The sequence below is a fragment of the Bactrocera oleae genome, chromosome 2 (genome assembly GCF_042242935.1).
Source record: "Bactrocera oleae isolate idBacOlea1 chromosome 2, idBacOlea1, whole genome shotgun sequence".
Taxonomy (NCBI): Eukaryota; Metazoa; Arthropoda; class Insecta; order Diptera; family Tephritidae; genus Bactrocera; species Bactrocera oleae.
This window is the reverse complement of record NC_091536.1, coordinates 68,357,592-68,373,964: the sequence shown is the minus strand read 5'-3', so window position 1 is coordinate 68,373,964 and position 16,373 is coordinate 68,357,592. Positions and strand designations below refer to the sequence as shown.

Sequence of the window (16,373 nt, the reverse complement as noted above, 5' to 3'; positions counted from 1 at the left end):
GCAGCAGATACAAGTTCAATCGACGAGTACAAATATACAAAAAAAAACAACAAAACAAGTGTACAAGGTTTGAAAACAAGGGAAGGAAAAACATAAAGAAATTCATTAAATTGACGGTCACAATTTTAACTTCGAATTAGTTCTAAATACACGCTGGTGCGCGCAAGTTCGATTTTAGTTTGAAGAACAGAAAAAAAATCAAATTAGTCAACTCAACAAATTTTAAATAATTCAAAATGATAGTTATGAGTAAATTCATTAAATATTTAAATGATAACGATGTTAAATGTACCGGCATTTTTCATGATCATAGCTGTAAACAAAATGCATTACTCAACACATATAAATTTCTCTTCTCGAATATGAAATATTTCGCGCCTATTATGGGTGTAAGTGCATGTTTTGAAAGTGTATGCGGTGGACCGCCATTTGAATAAAGTTCAAAACTTTTTATTTAGTTACCCTTAATCATGCATATACGGTCGCTCAACAGGAAGGTGCTGCAGTCGACGCTCATATATTATGCGGAGGCAGTGTTGGCCGGCACCGCTATCGGCTTGTCGATCCAAGTCATTATCTGTATTTCGCGGTTTGTTTCACAAAACCTAAATAAAAATTTAGAAACACTTTGTTAAATTGTTTACAATTGTTTCCCTTACAGACATTTATTTGGTAAATATACCTATTTAAGCTTCATATTGCTGCCCACTTTCATCGGCAGCTTTGCTAAATACCTAGTACCAAGTCCACGAGTTCATCGCCTGTTCGCGACCACAATATTTCAGTGTGTAAGTATAATTGTTGAATTAAGCAGTGAATTCCTTAAATCAGCATTAATTATATATTGAGACAATTTCTAATGCTAAAAAGCACGTTGGAAGTATCCAAAGCATGGCTGAGATATGGTATAACATATGTATACAGAAAATAAGTATGTGAGACACACGCGAGTATACAGTAAATGTGTTTGTTTGCTTAGAAAGGGTTTTTGCTTTTACAATAATAATATATGCAAGTAATTTTGGCGTTATATTGGTGCTTGTGGAAAATAATGACAGAATAAATTTAGTCGGGATGGACTGTGAAGCTTATAGTCGATAAATGATTCCAAAGGTACAAGTTTCATTCAAACTTTGTCAAACGGTTGTTCGTAAATAATTGATATAGGTAGAAAGTTATATATGTATATATAGGTGTACTTTCAAATGATGACTAGGCGATGACTCCAGATGTCTGTGTATCCGTTCATCTGTCTGTACGTGCCAACGGTAACTTAAGTAAAAATTGACAAATAAATAAGGTTGGTTTGTCACGCCCACAAAATGCCATTATTCGAAAAAAGGTAAAATCCACAATTGTCCTGGGACCAAATAAAAAAATACGCCGATAATCTACATACATGAGAAATCCCATAGCAATACATAGGAGAATTTGAAAATATTGATTCCTTCAAAAATTATAGACATTTATTTTTAGTCAATAATTTCGTGAATAAAGAAAATTTTGAATCAATCAAAATTTCCCTACTTACGAGTACTTCTAAATCCAATTTTAAAGATAATCTCAAAATTTGTAGTCGATCGGATAAAAATTGTCAAAGTTGTTTGTCTCGAGGTTTTGAGAAAAACATGTTGTACAGAGTTGACACATAACTATAGTTGAACCGATGGTGGGCTTACAACATACGCTTAAAGTTGGAAAAAAATGTTCCTGCTACAAATCACCTTGAAACTTATTTTAATGACTATAAAGCATAGTTTAAGCGAACAAAAACGATTTGTTAAAAATTCTACAGTGGCCATTTCACTTAAGAATAACCTTAATAACAATATTATTTAAAGTATTGCTCTTCTGAATCTTTAACATTTTCCCATCTTCCTGAAAATGAGTGCATTTCATCCCATCCCGCCGGGTTGGGGAGCAAGAATGAATTAGGCCAATTTTTGATACCCTATTCTTATGTAAATTGTATTCCAGTGAAGGCGTTCTGCAACGACCGGAATAAATGGTAGTCAGAAGGTGCAAGATCTGGGATATATAGCGGTTCGCTAGTTGTGCAGGTTTCACATATGATTGTCGCAATGGATCCATTTTTCATCACCAACTACTTGTTTTTGTAGGATTCAAACAGTATTTCTGACATGCATAATCGTCTTTCAACGTCGCTTGGCTTCAATTCATATGGCACCCAAATTCCTTGCTTCGGAGTCTATCCGGCTGCTTTTAAACCTTTTGAACTGGCTTCTTGAGTGACTCCTAAAAACGTGCAAACCATTTTTGACACGTTCGCAAAGCCAAATCATATTCACCATACACTTCCACCTAAATACCATGACTTTCAGCTGAGGCTTCGCAAAAACTTTTTCAGGCACAAAGTTCGACATATTTGAGTAAAAAAATATGGTTGTTTACGTTCGAAATTAATGACATATACTAAGGAAAACGTACACGGATAGTAGCTTTCCAAGGTATGTTCGAAATATTGAAACAAGGAATATTAATCAAGTTACGCCAACTCTTGGCAAACTACACCAATATATCAACCAGACTTAGAACGAAGATTTCCCTCTAGTATTTCATGAGCCAGAGTAAAATTAGGTGACACCCGATAATAACCACTCCGACTATTATGTTAAAGACTACTAAAAGTATGAAAGCTCTCCGAATAAACAAGGCAGAAACATTAAATTTGAACCTACGGTTAGCAATTCCTATGACAACCATTTCTACGTTACCGAAATTTAACCGGATTTTATCTGGTGAAGGTCAATATTTTCGCTGATCTAATAAATTACTCGTTAATTATCTTTACAATATCTTTTCGAAGCATCAGTTATATTTTTTTTATTAAACCTTTGAACAAATATAAATAGGTATACATATTATTAAATATTTCTTCGCGTTTGGTTCTGGTAAATTGGGAGAGCAACAATATTTGATGCATCCGCACTTAGCCCTTCGGAAATCCCTGTCTGGAGTATAGTGGGGCTGGTGAAAGGTCTGGACTGATTGCATTAACTTTTGCCTTTACGCAAGTAAACTCAAGAAAAATCACACAATTTTATGAAAGCTGGCCGATAAATTCGGCAAAATGTCTGCCAAAAAAATTAAATTTTTTTAAGTAGTATATGTGAGCTGGGGAATTATTTAAATAATGAATATATCGAATACGTACACATAATATTACTAAGATATCTTACATATTGACCAATATATATCGTATAAGGCCAAACGGAAGTATGAAATTGTTATATTAAGCATATGGGGGTAGGAGCAGTATTGAAAAGGTGATCTCTGAGTTTCATTAAGATTGACCATTATATACGATATAGAGTCAGCTATTAGGTATATGGGTATTAGGGGGAGTTGGTTTCTTTAACATTTTTGATGTTATCATCGATAACGAAAGTGAACTCGCATGGAGCAGTTTTCAATAACTACGCAACCTCACTGAATTTCAAGCAAACTTGTTGTTCAATTTTTTTAAATGGAAAAAATCGTCCGAGGACCTTTTCGTGTCGTAAACAAACAGCTATTAAAAACACACTAATTGACATATAAGGTCAAAGTTCACACGGACATAAAAAAGCTTGTACCAATCTGGAAAAATAAGCGCGCAGATTAAATGGGCCAAAAATTTTTCAGACATAGGCGTTCCTCCTCATATTCGAACGGACGGACAGACAATCAACACGTCTCGTTATCCATCATATATATATATATATATATATATATACTTGTATGATAACATAAATGATTTTATGTGTAATTTAAAAATGGCTATTTTTTTTTTTAAACTTTACATAATTCGATTTTGATTTTATTTCTTGCTATGATTTTCAAATTTAATACTATCTCGTCTGAATCGCTGGATCTCATCATCTCACCAGACACTCGAATCTTTGATTATGCTAGAGAATACTGCACTCACGAAATTAATCGCCAATTCGCCATTGCTACGCACATTCATATTTATGTGTTGTAGTGTCTTGATATTGAATGCCAAGCGGAGAAAAGCCTACAAAGGCTTTTGGTTGATGGAACCTACACCCTACAATGCTACAACAGTGAAGCAGACGGGAGAGAATGACGACAACGGATCATGCAATCACAAAAACAAATCGTGCAAGCAATATGCTCTGCAAGGAATTCGAAACTTTATGCTCACTGGATTGGGATTGGACACCATCAAAATGCTGATGAGCAATGTGCCACCAAATGTGAACGGATTCATGGCGAAATTCTACGTCAAATTGAAAGCTTTCAAACTCCGCTCCTTCGCGCTACTCACCTCATACGTCGCCATTTACAGGGTAGGTGTTAGACACTTCCGTTTATTCATAATTTTCATTTCATTTGGATTTCTAAAATTTTCAGCTGCTGCATTGCTACTTCAATCGCAATTTCGGTGGCGACTCACCGCTGAAACACAGCGTGGCGGCTTTTCTAAGTGGATCTGGCTTCATATTTTTCCCAAAATTAACACTGCTTTGCTATGGGATGGTCGTGGGCTTACAAATTAGTTGGCAGCAAGTTACAGCTTACTTGACTGAAGAGCGTTTTGGCGACTCCTATGAGTGGGTCAAGCGGTTTCCCTGCAGAGTGATACTTTATCCAATGGCGCTCGCCTATTTGGTGAATACTTATGCCATTCACAAAAATTATGTCAGCAAGCTCAGTGCGATGGTCATAAACGGCATCACAAATAACTAGTAAGTATGTATACTTAAGGTCTAATAGTTGTGAAATATGTGTGGTTTCGGCCGGTGTTTATTTTATTTTGTCTGTCCGTCCTTCTGTACCGACATTGATCCACACCGTGTCTAGTCCTATAACCGAATATGAGGATTCCTGTAGCACCGCTTGACTTCATCAATCGAATTTAAATCTCACTAATTGTGAGAGTATCTTATAGTCGATTGTTTTCACGACAGTGGTTATGAGGGATTCAGTATGAGTATATATTTGCCTGGTTTGTTAAGAAATGTCAACCTTGGTACTGCAAAATCTTCACAATAAAGGGAAAAGTGTCTCGATTGCTTCATGCAACTTTGTTAGATTTGTAGTCTTACCGCATGTATGACTACTACTACAAGAAGTGTTCAGTTTCACACGATTTCGGAAAAAAGAACCTTGATAAAGCAAGTAGTTCATTAGACTTTATAACCAAAGCGATCTTTTGATGCACTTCGATGCAGAATATTTGCTGCTACCTTGATAGCAAATACTAGCGCTTGAAAACCAATCCGGTGGTCTGGTAGACTGAAACTAAAGTTCATGGAGCGCTTCCTATCGCAAACCCCTCTCCTATCTCCTTTACAACGGTATTTTAAATTTACTGTTCATTTCATTTTTTTACAATTTACTTCGTGCTGATATATTGATCATAATTATGATGCTGTTAGTCATAAGCACTTTGACGAGTAACCACAACAGAATTATTTATAACGATAGTAGTAGATGTTTGAACGCTATTATGTGTGTATGTATGTATTGAAATTAATATTTTCTTTTTTCTTATGTTTTTGATATAATTAATAATTATCTTTATTCTCACATTTCCACTTTATTTTAGTGTGAGATCCACACATATGAGCATTGAAAGAATCGAGAAAATTCTGGCGCGGAATTCACCAGCTTTGTAAGGCTTTAAATCAAATTGACCAATTAAAATGTAAACAAAAACTGCTTTTAAAAAAAGCTATAACAACAATTTTTTAATATACAACATGTAAGTTAAAATACATTTTTTCTCAATTAATTGAACTCAAATAGAGAATGTGATTACTCCTCAGGTATACAAGTATTTATGAATTTTAATAACACAATGATCATCAGTTCAAATCGCACCCTTTACTCATTGCTTTTGAGGTCTTCAATCATATTTTTGTCATTAAACGCTTATGTTTTAATTATAAAATTTTGATCTGTTGACTTCAAAGCTCAGAAATTGCTATATTTGAGTGCGAGGCGCAATCCATCCTGGAGAAGACTGTAGCGTTTTAAATTTTGTTGATAACTCTGATATTTACACATGGAAGAATACTAAATGTTGTTTATTATAATAATACTAAGTAATTTTCAGTCTGATTACTTCTAATAAGCAAATAACACATTAATCAATCACTAGTGATTTTCTAACGAGGTATTGACACAATGGAGCGCTTTTTAATAAGGTTATTGTAAAAATAATTTACATAAATGCAAGTGTTAAAACATGACTTATTAACATATTACAATTGAATTAAGTATTTCGCACATAGTTCGCATGTGTTTTATGATTTATAATAATGTTATGCGAAAACGTGTCGTTCCTTTGCAGAATACGTTAGTATGGCCTCGTGATTGATATGTTAGGTTGCGAAATTATTATTCAAATGCTGTCACTTAGGTAAGACACAAAAAATTCAAAATAATTTGAATTTCTACTTTAATGTGGAGTAGACGGTACGATTTATTATCAGCCAACCGTAGCGGTATCGAGCATAAAAACTTTAATATTTTTACAAAATTCGTACGACCAGACATATTTCCTAGTGGAAAGTCACAAAAGTTGCTTACATACGAGTACATATTCTTCAAGCTTACGTATTTCAAAAGCTTTAATCCGAATTTTTACTAGTTGGTCACTTAAGCTACCAGTTAGTGCAGAACAGATATAAGTATGCGTGTCATGAGTTATGGCACTCGGTAATGCAGTTGCAAAGCTGAAGCAATAGTAAGCAAAGTAAAAGAAAGTACTACTTTCTCTATTTATGCTAAATTTTAAAATCATTAAGATCAATAGGCGTAGAATTTATACAGATTTGCTCAGAACCTTCATATGGTGTGGACATGGGTGAAATTGGATAACATATAACGGTAATGTTGAAAACTACTAAAATTGCTATAACTCACTAAATAATAATAATTTAGAAGCATTATAATTCACAGCCAAGGTGCTGCGGAAAGGCTTTATAGGAGCCGGTGTCAAAATTAGTCAACGGGCGTGGCACCGCCCACCTTTTGGTGAAATCCCATATCACAGGATCTACTGCAGCAATTTTAACCAAGAATTTATACAAAATATTAAAAGAGCATAGTCTTTGCAAAGACTTAGCATAGCGAAGTATATTAAGAATATGAGACTGAATCCTAGAAACATGAGTTGTTGTGGAATGAATTTACAAAAAATTTAGTAAAATTAATTAACTCTTTAATTGAACAAAAAATTTTGTTTAATATTAATACTAAAGCAAAGGAACGTCATTTACGCTGGGTTAATAGTATTCGTTTGTAAATTGACGCTGCATACATTTTTGGAACTTTTTTTTATAAACTTTACCATGATTGCTCCGCACTAATATTATGCGAGTTAGAACTTAGTACGCTAAGGTATGGCTAACTTTTGAAACAGTTTGTCATAATAACATTATCAAGTTAAATGGGTTGTTGATTTTAATACATTCTTTAAAGAAAAAAGGTGTTGAGAATATAGAAGAATAGTCTCCTCTCGAGGGGTCTTAAGTTTAAAGTACAATTGAGAAAAAATCTATATTTATAAATAAAATCAAGCAAAACAATCGTTAATTTTGACTGCACCGAAACTAACATATAATACTCTTCACAGGTGCATTCCTTATAGCATAAAGGGTATAAAAAGATCTTTATCTTGATTATGATTGGTCGGTTTGTATGGCAGCTATATGATATAATGGTCCGATTTAAACAGTATGTTCGAAGATTGTAGCGTTGTCTTGAATAATAATATATGACAAATTTCGTGAAGATATCTTGACAAATAAAAAAGTTGTCCCATTTCAAGTTCTTGCTTGATTATGATTGTTAAGTTTGTAGGACAGCTTTTGAAATAAATGAGCAGCTTCTTGTGGAAAAAAAGGACGTGTGCAACATTTCAGATCCATATATCAAAAACCTAATTAGTATATACAGACGGACAGACGACAGGCTAACCGGCATGGCTAACTCGACCCTGTTCACGGTATGATAATCAAACAGCCCTCTAGGAAACGCCTTAGTACCTCACGGCACCCAACTAAAATATGAATTGAAGCTCAGCCAAGCATGACTAACAGACAGACCAGCCAAACTATAGGTTAATTATAGCGAAATATATATTATCTAAACAATCATGCATTTGACACTAAGTTATGAATTTGGACACTTGAAGAAAATATTCATTTTTACCATTTGTTTATGTACCCGCATAACACCATACTTGAATATGAGCCAAAAAATGTTTTGTAGGGTAACATTGTCATCGTTCTTGCTTGCAATTTGAGCTAATGTATTACATTGGATCATCAATGTACGTATTTACATATGTATATGTGCGTATGAGTGACCTTCGGTTTGCAACTAACTTAAATGGGTGCGACGCTTGCATTAGCACAAGCCAAGAACAAATCAATCAGTTCCTATTCGTACGCAACGGTCGGTTGTTCAAAATTGTCAATGCACTCTGCCCGATATATGTGCAATTCTATATAATATACATACATACAAAACATGGTTGAGATAAGTAAACTCTATCAACCACCATATAATTGTTTGACCTGCTCGGAGCTGTTAATGCATGGGGGTCTAACGTGTAAACAGTTGTTCGGGTGGAACTGGTACCGTTGTTCTATGGGATGCTTGAAATATTTCCTGCCGTTAGCTGTTGTAAGTGCACATCATGATCGTGACGCGCTTAACTCGTGTATTGCGTGGACTAAACGTGTTGTTATCTAATCGATTATGTATTTACAGTCACCATTAGTGCTTAAGCCGCGAAGCTTGAATCGTGAAACTCTGTTAAATATACTACGCTATTATTTGGAAACTTCGCTATGGGGTTCGACCAGCACTGCTTTGACTTTCTACTGCATTTGCTTTTACAGGTGATTACTTTTGAAATTTTTAATTTTTGAAATCATACAAAAATTTCTATTGGTCAAATATCTTTCGAATCAAAGGCGTCTGTTTGGAAGATACTACTTATTGAGTGCGAGTTTTTTGCCAGCGTACACAGCGTTCCAGTTAAGTTGGTTCTATCCCATTCGTACCGTGCGACTTTTCGGCACGGCAACAACACAAGCGGTAAGATGTTTGCAAAAAAAAAAAACACTTTTAATTTTTAGGAGATGATCCGAAGGGGCAGCCCTTGGGTTGATCCTGAGCAAGAGTAGCAGTATAAGATGACTAGCTACAGAATAAAGAGACAAGTATTTAATGTGAAGACAGCAGAAATTATAAATAAGGCAAATTCCAAACAAAAAAAAATAACATAACATAATAGACACAATTTACGCCTTAGTTAAATTACGAATGCTCAAAAGGTCTAATCAACAAACATTTATAACAACTTTAAATAGTAACAGCATTTTATTAAAGATATGGTATAAGGAACCTATAGAAGCCTTAAAGAAAGTTTTCAAAATCAACCTGCCATGCCAAAGCCTCAATCCACCAATTTTTCGTTTGTACTAGCAACAGTACGCAAACCGACAGCTTTTAGCTTGGCGAAAACAAAATTCTTTACGAAATAAGCGCTTCATAATTTCGTTGATGAAAATCTGAAGCTATACTTCATCTTCGTCTTTTTCCTCTACCCTACCTCCAATACAGATCTTTGCATTCTAAAAAAAATCTTCTAATTAATGAGAATTCTATGAGTAGAAGCCAATGAAATTGTATCTTAAACATAATCTTCAAACTTTTAACCGAATTGGATTCGTAGTTTTTGTTTTGACCACGTGTGGATCGGAGCAGTCCGCGGATTTTATAACAATAGAATATACGATTATTGTTTTTGGAAGGAAAATAGCACAGTAAAATCAAAGAGGGCTAAGCGCTTGGATACTGTATACGATGACACTTCTCCGTCGGTAGCGACCATTAAAAATTTGTTTAACAAAAAACCTAAGAAAAGTCCACAATCTCGTATTGGTAGACTCTGAATGAAATGTTGAACATTAGAAAGCTACTGGCATAATGGGTGCCGCGTTTGCTTAATCTATGTAACAGGTTCAACTGTGAAATTACTTCACAGCAGTATTTTACACGTTTTCTGGGGTTCACAAAGTGTAATCTGGTATGTAGAACGGTCATAGGACTGTGCTATGCAAAGCTACAGAACCGATTTAGTGCCGAAAAGAAGAAAAAACGGGCCTATTTGACGAATGAAAAAGTGCACTTCCCGCTTAACTAAATTATTCTACGAGCAGAATAAGTGAATTAGTAGATTATCGTCGCTAAGAAAATCTACTTTGAAGATCTTCAAAGATGCTAATAAAATTGAAGCATCACTCGGTCAGGTGTAATTAACTAAAAGGAGGCTATGTTAAGAAATAGGCCTAACCTTCAGAAGACACGTATGCACAGCTGAGGGACAATTGGTTCGTGATAAATCGGATTTTGAAAGACTTAAATTTTGGTATTTTGATTTTAATGAAAATAAATGCTGGTAATAGAAAAAAGTGGCTTGAATACTTGTACTGTTGTTACTACTGTGGGAAAGCTACCATTGTGCAAAATTTCATATAGACCATATAAACAACAAAGAACCCAATGGCGGACTAAAAGAGGCTGTAACGAACGAAAATATGATACAATGATTTACAAATACCAAAATGAAGTTTATCGAAATAGTTGACATCCCGAAGATGTTGAAGAAAAAAGCTGAACATATCGTTCGTGATTATTTGGGTATGTGGATGATATGTGCAAAGTGAATGCTTTGAGAGCTCACAGTCGATCAATTTACCGTTGGTAGAATTGTTTCGATTTAATTTCACAATCACCGTATTTTTCAGATCTGTCCGCAGCGGTATTTTCCTATTCCTGGAGATGAAGAGAAGCGTTGTTGGAAAGAAATCGACGAAACGAAAAGTGGTATCTAAAAGTTAAAAGATCACAACCACCATGGTACCCATATTCATTAATAATATCGATACTTAATATCGCCTTTACTAAAAAAATTGTTTTTCTTTAAAATGTTACGAGATCTCAATATTTTGGTTTACATAACCAAATATCGTATCATTTGAATAATAGTTAATTAAAAGTATCCGTATCAACTCTTTACAGATTTTAGAAACTTGGCTGCGCAAACAAAACTACTTCATAACACATTCCTTACCCATTCAGACACTCGTCTTCATGCTCTCCAGCGCCATTGTATTACATTTTAAGCGCCGTAAGGAATTCAATGGTTTCTGGTTTATACAGCCCAACACAGATGAATTACAGCAAAAGGATGTAGAGAACTTGGAAGATCTTAAAAAATCAGGAAAATGTTTACATGAGGGCACATCGTGTACAAAATATATTTTGAATGGAATGAGCAGTTATTTAATGTATGGCGTACCATTAGATTTACTGAGCACTATAACTAAGAGGAAGATGCCAAGACGTTTGAGTGAGTTGAAGATGATACGCTTCGAAATGACTGCCTTTTTTCTATCCTATGTGGGGATATATAGAGTAATATAAGTAGTGACTTTCGTTACTTGTTGAAATGATTTACAAATGTGTTGCGTTTTTAGTTGTCAAGCTGTCTGTTAACACGCTACACACGCTATGGCACAGGACAACACTTGCTCTCCGCCGGTTTGGGTGGTCTTTCATATTTCTTCCTGAACAAACTGGAATTTAGCGTTTTGGCCTTTGTGATAGCTGTTCAAGCATTTTGGCAATCGTACTGCTGCCAACAAGTAGAGAAGCCTGAAAATAAAATAACAACATTTCTAAAAAGTGTTCCGTTCGCTAAATTGTTAGTTCCATATAACCTCGCCTATTTAACGCACGTTTTTATTTTTCACAATGACGCCTTGTCAAAGATAGCAAGAGGATTCTTTCGCGGTGCGACGGATAATCGGCAAGTAGAAATTATTTGAGTAGCACTTATTTTATGGACTCTTTAAATTAACATCTTCAAATATCTGATTAACTGTCACATTTTAGATTTGAACAAATGCATCAATATATATTGGATACGCTAGCTCAACGCGAAAGGATGCTGTTAAGTTAACTATTTACTTAAATTACCTAAAAGCGAAAGTTTTATGTGCGTAATATCACAAATATATAATTCTCAGCAAGCCACTTAGTCCACAATTAATAAATCATGTGAAAGTTTGAAAAACAGATTTAAAATATGAATAATTTTCTAATGGATTCAATAACAACATGGGGTGAGTTTGCAAGAACTTTTTTTTTTGCGTCGATCAATTTTTATACCCTGGACAGGGTTACTAAATTGGCACGAAGTTTTTTACACCCAGTAAAAAACTTCGGAGATCCTATAAAGAATATTTGTATGTGGGTCTAACTGTCTACTTGTACAGGGTTTTGCAATAAGAGTAACATGATTTTAAAAAAAAACACACTTATTGATAAATCAAGTTTATTCTTGATTTTCTTTAAATTCGTATATTTTTGTATATTAACTTACTAGTACTGAGTAGTAGTTATTTTTGTAGACCATGACAAATTCCCATAATATTTTTAGTGGAAGAATAGCGAAGTGTTTTAAAAATGCAACATACTCGTATAGTGTTTCCGTTTCCAGATAAATTTTTAAAAACTACGCTGAACGCGGTAACTCTGCTTCTACTAGATAATAAACACAGCTGCTGTCTATTTCATTTCTTTTGATTTTATATTCTGAAAACAGCTGTTCGTAATATTTCGTAAAAATTGTTTGGCTGCGAATTTGGTGTTATTACTAAGGGTGCATAAATTTGTAAAATTTAAAAAACGCAACAAATATAGAAATATGAAAAAGAGTCAAACATTTGTACAACGCAATTTGGTTACTATTGTGATGATCCCCTCCCTTATTGGTATGCATTACGCATGGAGTGTAATGCAAAAGAATCGCACATTAGTTTCCGTCGAAGAAGAGATCGATCTGCCAGTTGTGACGGTAAGCTAAAATTATAACTTGGTAACATTTATTATCTAACTTATTTTGCAGTTTGCAAAATATTGCTGGAAGCGAGTGCAAGGTTTAACTGGAGGTGAGCAAAATGTTGAAGCCGCGACACCCGCTGCTACAACGGTAGCAGTTAAATAAAAATAGCATTTGCTATACGATATAAAATTTTGTAAATATCACGTTTTTTGCTAATTGAAATATGCATAAAAACGTATTCGTCTTTCCCGTTTATGTTTGTAATGTTTTAGGAGTTACATAATCAAGTGTGACGTGCGAAATAAAATTTGCTGTTAGTATCAATATACAGTAAAATACACTTTATTTAATAATATTCAGCGGATTCTTGCTTCCAAATTTAGATTAGATTACTTTGATGTATTTACACAATTAAAAAGTATAAATATGTTTTATGTTTCTAGCTATACATATCCCCACATTCAAATATAAGAAATAGTTAATTTTAATTGAATTGTATTATTTCAAACAAATTACAAACAAAATAAGAAGCATGGTACAAAATTGACCGGCTAAATATATTTTGTAAGCTACACATAATATTTAAAGGTATATATAATATGTATGCAGAAATCCCAGCTATATTTTCGAAAAATTTCTTAAATTTTAATATTTATATCATACAATTACAACTTATAGTACTATTTGCTTACTTATATAAAATGCTAATAACTTAGGTTGAATAACATTACCTGCACAAAATTTGATGTTTTACAAAAACATATTTTCACTGAGTCAAAGTTGAAGAGACGCTGAGATTATCCAATTGCCCGTTGAATAACACATCACTAATCAATTTCTCGGCAATAATGCGTTGAGTTGGATTCATTACTCGTAACTTGGATGCCACATTTATACCGATAGCATCGTATTCATCGTCCTGTCTGTGAGTTGTAGTGGTGGCATACGAGTTGCCGAACAACGGTTGCAGGTGTTCGCGAGCAATTTGTATGGTTGGAACTTGCTGATGAATTTGTGCGATTTGAGCTGAACCCGCTTGATTCTGTTGTTGTTGTTGCTGCTGTTGGTGCAACTGTTGTTGGATATGTTGCTGGTGTTGTTCCAGAGAATTCACAGCCTAAAATGTACGAGAAAAGTGTTTAATAATTGCTTAATATATATATATATATAGAAATCTTTACCTGTTGTATTTCCCGTTGCGAATTTGTGTCAAGAGATGTTATTTCCAAAACTTTGACTTCAGTTGCGTGCTGCGGTTGCGTTGTGGTTGTTGCATGTTGCATGTGTTGTTCGGCGCTATGTTGCTGTTGTTGTAATTCGTGTTGATGCTGATGCTGAAGCTGATGTTGAATTTGATTTTGATGCTGCTGTTGGTGCTGGTGTTGTTCTTCATCTTTCACAATTACGCATTCACCCGCTGTTACAGTTACAGTTTTAATTTCAGTGCCTTGATTATGATTTAGGCTCTCTGATGGTGATACAGTAGTAGCTTCGACAATCGGTTCCTCTTCAAACTCCATAGAGTCGTCAACATCGAAACTTATTGCCAACGGTCTCTTAGGTGTTTTGGCATCACGCAAAGCTGCAAGACGTTTAGGATTTTGTTCGGCGATGAAAAGTAGTTTGTCATAGTACCACAATCTTGTTTCATAGTTGTTCTTTGAACTTGATTTACGAAATTCTCGTCTGAACGCAGAACGTAGTGAGTTGATTTTGCGCACAACCATCGCACGATCTGGATTCGGTTCAACTTCCTTAAGTTTTTCAACCAAACGATCATAGGCCTTATTACGTACACTAAAGATATCATTTTATTGTTATATTAGTTCTTTATATGGAAAAGTTAACATTTTTATTTACCTGTGATTGCTGTAATCTGGATGTTTTGGATGCCATAAGCATTCTTCCTGTTGATAAAGTTCAATGAACTCGCCGAGCCAAAGCCTTGAATATGATCTTAGATCACAATGTAAAGGACTTAAGGCAGCCGACATTGTAAAATATTAGTTTGCTCTAGAAATTGGGGAAAATTTTAAATATTTAAAAAAAGATTTTTAAATGATTGGTTAAATGCAAGAAGTAATTGTTAAACATTTGTAGTAAAGTACGGATAGTTTAGCAGACCGATTTGTCAACTGATTTCTTTAAGAACTCTCTGGGGAAAAACAATTAGATAAACACTTTAATATAGGGCCCACTCTATATAAGGTGTACATATTTAAACCCCACCAGGACAGATTACGTTGTTGTTGTTGTACCGGCAGAAAACATTCCTATAGTAATTTTGAGGAATGGGGCTGAGTTGAGAGTTCTTGGCCGGATAAAAGTCCGGGCCGTTCTTGTTACTTAGGCCAAACTGTCGTGAGAACGGGACAGAATACGTTATTCTTGTTGTAGCGGCAGAATTCTGGCGAGTTTACAGTCCGTTCCGGTTACGTAGACCCTACTGTCGTGGGAACGGGGACAGAATACGTCAATACCATCGGTCTGATTTAAGCCTCAGAATGTAATACTGATTAATAACAAGAAAAAAACATTAACTTCGATGGCACGCATGCTAAAAAACCCAATATAAAGTTTTCCATGCAAGGAAAAGAACGTGTACAAAATTTCAGATCGATATCTCAAAAACTGAGACATTACTAAATCGACTTAGCTCGCCATGGTGATCATCCGACATTTCCATCTGGGCATTACGAACTCAGAGGCAAACTTAACATACCCAGTTCAGGGTATGAAAATAATATAAACTATAATCTTTTTAAGGATTGGGATATATTTATATGTTAACATGTGTCTGCGGATATACTCCTTACCCTCGAGCAGGTTGAGCGAACACGCTCGCGTTCGGACGTTGTTCCGTGTTTGCGCGCCGTATAAAACAGAATTACAAACGACTCCAAACAAATACTCGCAATTGCTATTCGGTCGTTTATTATTATTTTAGTATTTTAAAACTAAATTTCGTTAAAGGTATAGTTGTTAAAATTTACAGAACTATAATGAATCTCCCTCATTTTAATCGGACTTGTAGCACAGTTACCTTTTTCGTTTTATTGCTCTTTACTTTATGACACACTGCACTCAGTAATTATATTTCCTATTAAAGTAAGTAACAAGTTAAATTACACACTTCAAATTATCTATAATAGAACGAATGAAATGTTTTCAGTTTTTGTTTACAGCATATGCAGCAGTTTTTAGACGCCACTCTTGTTTTTTACACGACATTAAAATTTGTTGCTGAATTTTGTCCTGGTTGGTGATCGACTCGAACGTCCAACATACACAACGAACATGACCAACGAACAACCATTTTGATAGCCTTACAATGAACATAATTCGTACGCTGCAACTGCTTTCTCACTCGCACAACTGGTATTAATAAAATTAAGCATATGTTAGAAAAGACAGCTGCTGCTCTGTAAATAGAATATTGTACAATGCAAACGTGCCGATAAAATTTAGAAAGCAA

General features: G+C 34.7%; 4 protein-coding genes across 6 annotated transcripts; 3 read left to right on the top strand and 1 right to left on the bottom strand.

Moving 5' to 3' along the window:
- The first annotated feature begins 130 nt into the window (after nucleotides 1-130).
- LOC106617291 (uncharacterized) lies at nucleotides 131-5,812 on the top strand. 2 transcript variants are annotated; one of them, XR_011394806.1, is made up of 7 exons: nucleotides 131-389; nucleotides 459-589; nucleotides 662-788; nucleotides 3,891-4,313; nucleotides 4,378-4,712; nucleotides 5,576-5,731; nucleotides 5,796-5,812. XR_011394806.1 is itself a non-coding variant. In XM_014234380.3 (6 exons), exons 1-6 carry the CDS (start codon nucleotides 237-239, stop codon nucleotides 5,643-5,645), a joined length of 1,239 nt encoding a protein of 412 aa, XP_014089855.2. In that variant the 5' UTR covers nucleotides 131-236; the 3' UTR covers nucleotides 5,646-5,744. The 2 variants fall into 2 exon arrangements, 1 of the variants encoding a protein (XP_014089855.2); XM_014234380.3 differs by lacking the exon at nucleotides 5,796-5,812 and having other exon boundaries at nucleotides 5,576-5,744.
- A 2,541-nt stretch (nucleotides 5,813-8,353) lies between these two features.
- On the top strand, nucleotides 8,354-12,131 carry LOC106617289 (uncharacterized). Its single transcript, XM_014234377.3, has 6 exons — nucleotides 8,354-8,664; nucleotides 8,752-8,882; nucleotides 8,958-9,081; nucleotides 11,071-11,466; nucleotides 11,529-11,860; nucleotides 11,947-12,131. Exons 1-6 carry the CDS (start codon nucleotides 8,509-8,511, stop codon nucleotides 12,011-12,013), a joined length of 1,206 nt encoding a protein of 401 aa, XP_014089852.3. The 5' UTR covers nucleotides 8,354-8,508; the 3' UTR covers nucleotides 12,014-12,131.
- Nucleotides 12,132-12,647: 516 nt separating this feature from the next.
- LOC106617307 (uncharacterized) lies at nucleotides 12,648-13,234 on the top strand. Its single transcript, XM_014234405.3, has 2 exons — nucleotides 12,648-12,910; nucleotides 12,962-13,234. Exons 1-2 carry the CDS (start codon nucleotides 12,761-12,763, stop codon nucleotides 13,058-13,060), a joined length of 249 nt encoding a protein of 82 aa, XP_014089880.3. The 5' UTR covers nucleotides 12,648-12,760; the 3' UTR covers nucleotides 13,061-13,234.
- On the bottom strand, nucleotides 13,217-16,263 carry LOC106617306 (uncharacterized). 2 transcript variants are annotated; one of them, XM_014234404.3, is made up of 4 exons: nucleotides 15,715-16,263; nucleotides 14,759-14,911; nucleotides 14,080-14,695; nucleotides 13,217-14,015 (listed from the first exon to the last, which is right to left on the bottom strand). In XM_014234404.3, exons 2-4 carry the CDS (start codon nucleotides 14,890-14,892, stop codon nucleotides 13,665-13,667), a joined length of 1,101 nt encoding a protein of 366 aa, XP_014089879.1. In that variant the 5' UTR covers nucleotides 14,893-14,911; nucleotides 15,715-16,263; the 3' UTR covers nucleotides 13,217-13,664. The 2 variants fall into 2 exon arrangements, with proteins under 2 accessions (XP_014089879.1, XP_014089878.1); XM_014234403.3 differs by having other exon boundaries at nucleotides 15,942-16,262.
- Between the last annotated feature and the right edge of the window lie 110 nt (nucleotides 16,264-16,373).